Consider the following 6119-nt stretch of genomic DNA (forward strand, 5'->3'; position numbering starts at 1 on the left):
ATCTTAAACCAAAGCGATGTTTTGCATCGTGAGAAGTGATGGAAAACTTTGGTTACCTCTGAGCTTTGCAGCTAATCTAGAATTGCCATCAGCAACAATCAGTATTATATTGATAAGAGACATTTTTACCTTGCCAGACATGGGTAGGTAATATGGGAAAGTGTGGATTTCAGTGGGTATTACAGCCAGTGCTGGTATTACAATAAATCTGGTTTGCATTGCAGGCAGCCTTTGCAAAGCAGCTTGCAAAACCAGTTTTCTAACTAATTTTTCTAACACTTCTGCCTAGGGCATTAAGTTTTATTCTTTGCAGAACTGTGTGGTTTACATGGAAAAAAAATCCATCTTGACACAAGGGAATGGAACAAAAGTCTGTGATGGAGCAGTTTAACACAACACATACCCAGTTAATTGAAATTAGGCTTTTAAATTGTGGAATAAGCTCAGCAGAGAGAGTATTTCTGCAATTTGCATAGATTCAGAGGAGTCTATGTAGAGACACTTAATTTTACAGGAAAAGATGCTTATTTTACAGGATTAATATTTATATTTCATTATTTGATACACATGGCTTACCCATGGTGTCTTGTGAGATTGTGGTAAATTTTATGCTGGGTATTTGCACAAAAAAGAGCATTTAAATATTTTCTCTCCTATCCTGCCCCACATCTATTAAATTCCTTTTCATTTCTTTTCATCTCCTGTGAACCAAGCCTCCTCTCCCCACTCTTTGTCACATCCTGCTTTTTTCCCAAGAGCCTCTACACATTTTCCAGAGCTGGAACAGCCTTCAGCAGTTAAAAACTGAGGAGCTGAATCCATTTCCTCCTTGGGACTTAGATGAGCTGAGAAGATTCTTTCTCCTGCCTTTCCTGAGACAATGCCAAGCTCTTTTCCTCCTGCTGCCTGTGGGATAACTCCTGATTCTTGTTCCCCTGCCTTCTCCAGAGTGGTGCCATGACAATGGAGTTAACTACAAGATTGGGGAGAAGTGGGACAGGCAAGGGGAGAATGGCCAGATGATGAGCTGCACCTGCCTTGGGAATGGAAAAGGAGAATTCAAGTGTGAACCTCGTAAGTGTCTTTGCGCTGTCAGTCTGAGCTCTCCTTCAGCAGGTCTCAGCTCTGTCCTGCCAGGGGGACAAGCAGACTATCAGTGTGTCTGGTTCAGGCTGAACTGGTGACAGCTTCAGGCTGTTCTCACAGGAGATGAAGGCATAAATCTCACATTCCTGAGCTTGAAAAGAGGAAAACCTTTAGTTAGCTCAGGTCACAGCACACTGAGCACCTGTGTGCCTCTGGCCCTGGAGCTGCACACCAGGGACGTGTCACTGTCCCAGAGGGGTGGATTGCCCCAGCTGGACTTTCCTGCAGGGCCTGCTGCCTCAAGCTCCTCTGGCCTTCACACTGTCACTTAAACTGCATTGCTCATGTCAGGAGAACACCCCCCTGCTGTAGATCAAAGTGTCTGGAGAGCTGTGAACATGTCTGATGTTCCCCTGCCATCAGGGAGCCTCTGCTCAGACAAGGGGAGCACGTTCCCCCAGGGGCTCCCTGCTGATCACCAGGCTGCTTTGGGAATGCTTTGGGAGTGCCTAAAGCCCAGCCCAGGCCCTGCAGCTGAGCTCTGCCTGTGCCTCCATAGATGAGACCACGTGCTATGACGATGGGAAGATGTACCACGTCGGGGAGCAGTGGCAGAAGGAATACTTTGGGGCCATCTGCTCCTGCACTTGTTATGGAGGACAGCAGGTAAGCAGCAGGCAGGTGGGATCCAAGGGAGGCTGTGCTGGGCTGCACTTATCAGACACTTATCAGGGAAGGGGCCAAAACAAGCCCAAATCAGGAGAAAAGTAATTAGGAGAGCTGCAGTACTTGAATTGGTGCTGGTCTGGTGTAACACAGGAGCAGCCTCACTGGTGCTGGTGGCTCTAGCCTCATGTATGAATGATCATGAACTAATGGCTTTAAGCTGAAGGAGAGTAGATGTAGATTGGATATCAGGAAGAAATTCTTCCCTGTGGGGGTGGGGAGGCCCTGGCACAGGGTGCCCAGAGAAGCTGTGGCTGTCCCATCCATGGAAGTGTCCAAGGCCAGGCTGAGTGGGGCTTGGAGAGCACCCTGGGCTAGTGGAAGGTGTCCCTGCTCATAGCAGGGGGCTGGAATAGGATGAGCTTTAGGGCCTGGATTCTGTGAGCCCTGGCAGCTCCTTGGCCATGGCACTGATGGCCCCGTTGTGTCCCCGCAGGGCTGGCGCTGTGACAACTGCCGCAGGCCCAGCGTGGAGGTGGCCCCCGAGGGCTCTGCTGGCCACACCTACACCCAGTTCACACAGAGGTACCACCAGGCCACCAACACCGTGAGTACAGCTTTCCTTCTCTGCCCCACGCTGCTGTGAGGCTGGCACAGGGGCGGGGTGGCTGTGGGTTGGTGCTCCCCTGGTAGTGCATGGCAGCCCCCAGGACACACACACACCTGCTTGAGCTCACCCCCCACACACATGGGCAGTGCCACAGTCCCAGCAGTCCCACAGGGCCTCATGCATGCTCTGAGGCAGTAGTGCATGGAGTGGTTTCCACTGTGTGCTTTGTGCTGGGAAATGTCCCCAGCAGCTCCCAGCACAAAGCACAGCCAGGACAGAGCTCTAACTGATTTCCTTCCCTCCTGACAGAACGTCAACTGCCCCATTGAGTGTTTCATGCCCCTAGATGTACAGGCAGACACACAACAGCCACGGGGAAAGTAACATCCAGCGAGACTGCTTGCGGCCATGGCAACAGACAAACCAAAGTGTAAACCCCAATGTGCCACGAGTACCATCCAAACTGGAGTGATGCTAGCAAAAAAGTGCATCTAGTGACAATGGCCCCCTGCTCTGGAGTCATTTGCCCAGCTTAAGCTCAACTCACAGCTTCTCCAAGCGCCACTCTTGGAGTGTTTCAGACTTTTCTCATGATTGATAGCGATTGTCTTGGTTTTGCTCAAAGGGTTGAATTCCAGTCGATATTTTCAAATTTCAAGAGGGCAAGGGAAAAAAAAAAAAGGAGGGGAGGAGGGGAAGAGGTTGTAAATCACAAATTTGGTGGGGGATTAAAATACTGATGGGAGGGTGGGTGTAGAAATTCAAGGTTCCCGTGCTATGCAAGAACATTTGAGTACAGCAATACTGAGGTTTAGGGATAGGAAAGTCCACCAAACACTTCTGCTTTCACATAAGCGTGCAGCCAGCAATAAGATAGGAACAGCAAATCCAATCACTGTGATATTTAAAATATGCACAGTCCTAATTCTTTCTTGATGATCCTAGTATTTTTCTAGCTGTATCTTTATATCTCATACTGTTATTTATCAGTTTTGTTCCCCTGACCTTCCAAGTGTTTTTATATGGGAATAAAATGTATGGAAGACACTTAGTATGCAGTTGACAAAAGAGGAATTTGGTGTAATTATGATCAGTGATTATTTTTATACTGTAAGTGCCAAAGCTTTACTACTGTGGAAGAGGAAAAAAAAAACCAACTCTTTTAATAAAAAGATTTACAAACCAGACAGATAGTTTAAGTGATTCTCTTTGCTGCCGTGGAATTTAGGATGAAGATGATTATTCTCAGCTGGATTATTCTGAGGTGGATAATTCTGAGCGGGATGATTCAGAGCTGGAGTAACACGAGATGGAGCAAACACCCCCAAGAAGAGTGGAGTAAACCTGGAGAGAATATTGCTAGAGCAGTTTGTTAAAGAAAGGCTTCCAGCTGCACCCCTGCCCCCGTAGAGGACAGACAGTGGTAGGTATGGCACGGGCAGGAGGCACAGGCTTGCTTTGGGGCAACAGGGGAAGGGAGGGGAAGGCAAACAGCCCCTGCTTTGCACATGAACTGAGCTAGAGCTGGTCCCATAGCTAGAATTCAATAAGCTTCCAGTAGCTGAGGTGCCAGAAATAGTGAGACGGTTCAAACCTGTGAATTTCAATGTGTCCAAAGCTACAAAACCCAGGACGAGACAGGCACCAGCTGTGGGTCTAAGCCTGGCTGTTCCAGGCACAGACCCTTTTCTTGTCTCCTGTGCCTCTACCTCATGGTGGGGAGGGAGGTAACAAAATGCTCCTCACAACCCTTGGATGGGAATGAACCAAGCCAGCAGTGAGTCCCTTTGCTTGCTCTGGCAGGACCTGTCCAGCCTTTGCAAATGCCAGGCCAGGTCCTGTCAGGATTGCTGAGCCCCCTCCCCCGGGCTGCACACGCACTGTACTGCTCCAGGCACTGGCATTCTCTGCACCCAATAAAGCATCACATGAAAACTCCATTTGGCTTCTTGGCATGTGGCAGCTGCCAGCAGGGCCTGATACCTACAGAGCACCCCAAACCTCTGCAGAGAGCAGGATGATTGCAGCTGCAGTCAGCTCTACCCCACCAGTGCTCCAAAGCCAAACATGTCCCTAAAAAATACCTGAGAACTGAAACTGGCCTGGAAAGACACACAGAGGAGTCATTTCCCATTAAACCAGATTGTAGCCCTCACTTGGAGAAGCCAGATTTTGGACCAGAGAACAACTCTGCAGTGATCCTTTCACTTTGTCACTAAATAATTCACTTCACTGTTGTCATTACATTGCAAGGGTTCCATATTGCTGGAGTTCTGTACCTCCTTGATGTTTCTTGTAGGCATCTCCTCCAGGCACTGACTCTTCCTTGTCCTCACAGCAGCCAGCTGACTCCAGTTCCCCTCAACCACCCAATCCACTGTTCTATAACACTCTTCTCACTGGCTACAGCTGTGGCCTGTTAACGTCAGGCCTGCTCCTAATCTTTAGTAATTGGTCCAGCTGCAACTCTTTAGGGGATAAGATTACATTCTATACCACCTTCATTTACCCAAACTGTATCCCCCTACACTTCATCAACACACTGAAAAGGAGTCAGAGCCCACCTCCTCTCCTCTGCCACATCTCTTGTACCAGCAGCAAACACCTCCCCTGCCCACAGGGAGCATTTCAAGATAAAATCATTTAAACAGCACTTTTCCCCAAGCTCCCTGTAGAGGTTTGTCTGTGCCCTAAAGCACACAGTGCTCACAGCTATGCCAGGCCCTGCAGAATTAAAGCCCTTGGCAGTTCATTTCCAGAGCAGGAGGCACATCTCCACAGGGCTTGTCTGCTCAGCTTTGGGTAGAGCCCAGGAACAACCAGAGCCAGGGCTCTGTACTCCAGGGAAAAGTGCCTTGGTGGCTGAAGAAGAAAATAAAACCCCTCTGTTACTGCTTGCCAAGGCCCAGAATGACTCCTCCCTGCTCTCTGTTCACATCCACATTTTGAGAGCTGTTGTCCTGCCAGGGGCAAGGTGCCACAGGTGACAGTGCAAATCCCAGGTGACAGCTGCTCCTCAGGACACAGCAGCTGAAGGGACATTCCCCACATTCCCTTCCTTCTGGGCAATGACACCAAGCAGAGCTCACAGTGTGCTGTTAATCCCTGCAAACATCCAAGGCAGAAGCAGATCAGCACACCTCAGGAGGGACACCTTGAGACCACCACAGCCCTTTCCTACAACCACTCCCACACCTTCAGGGGAAGGTGCCAGGCTGGTTGGAATTGTCACTGCAGCCCAGGGGACAAGGCATCCCCAGAGACATTCCTGTGAAGTCACCTGGAAACCAAACCAGAGATTTTTATCAACCTTTATCCACTCAAGTGAGGCAGGATCGTCAAGAGCTCTCGTTTGGGACATTAAACAATCCACTTTCCCCCCTCTGACAACTCCTGCCTGTCCTTTAACCTTAGCACAGGCACAGCAGGAGGCAGAACATCCCTCTGCAGGTGCTGAGATGTTGTGTACCAGCCATGCAGCACAACTAAGGCAGCAGGCAGGTCCTACAGAGCTGTCAGCTGAGGCAGACATTCCCTATCTCCTGCAGATCTCAGCTGAAGATCAGTACCCATTAACTGCCCTCAGTAAAACAAACAGTGCCCCAAGGACAGCAAACAAGGATCAGGGGAATCCACAGAGGAGCTGCCAGGGTTTTACTGCCAGCCTCTGTTTTAGCCAATGCTGCAGAAGATGCAGGTGAAGAATGCACAGAGGGATTCCCTGGAGAACCTCACAGCCACAGCAGCAGGACACAGA

The 6119-nt window shown here is 49.5% G+C and overlaps 1 protein-coding gene across 1 annotated transcript in view; it reads left to right on the plus strand.

The window, feature by feature from the left end:
* Positions 1-3542, plus strand: part of FN1 (fibronectin 1) — a 52326-nt gene extending 48784 nt beyond the window's left edge. The window contains exons 43-46 of the mRNA XM_054277510.1: positions 949-1074; positions 1646-1752; positions 2249-2359; positions 2672-3542. Coding sequence (XP_054133485.1) covers positions 949-1074; positions 1646-1752; positions 2249-2359; positions 2672-2746 — 419 coding nt within the window. The 3' untranslated portion in view covers positions 2747-3542. The remainder of the gene's footprint in view (positions 1-948; positions 1075-1645; positions 1753-2248; positions 2360-2671) is intronic.
* Positions 3543-6119: the final 2577 nt, after the last annotated feature.

The sequence above is a fragment of the Melozone crissalis genome, unplaced genomic scaffold (assembly GCF_028551555.1).
Source record: "Melozone crissalis strain CALT ecotype California unplaced genomic scaffold, PUWL_Pcris_2 ptg000023l_1, whole genome shotgun sequence".
Classification (NCBI taxonomy): domain Eukaryota; kingdom Metazoa; phylum Chordata; class Aves; order Passeriformes; family Passerellidae; genus Melozone; species Melozone crissalis.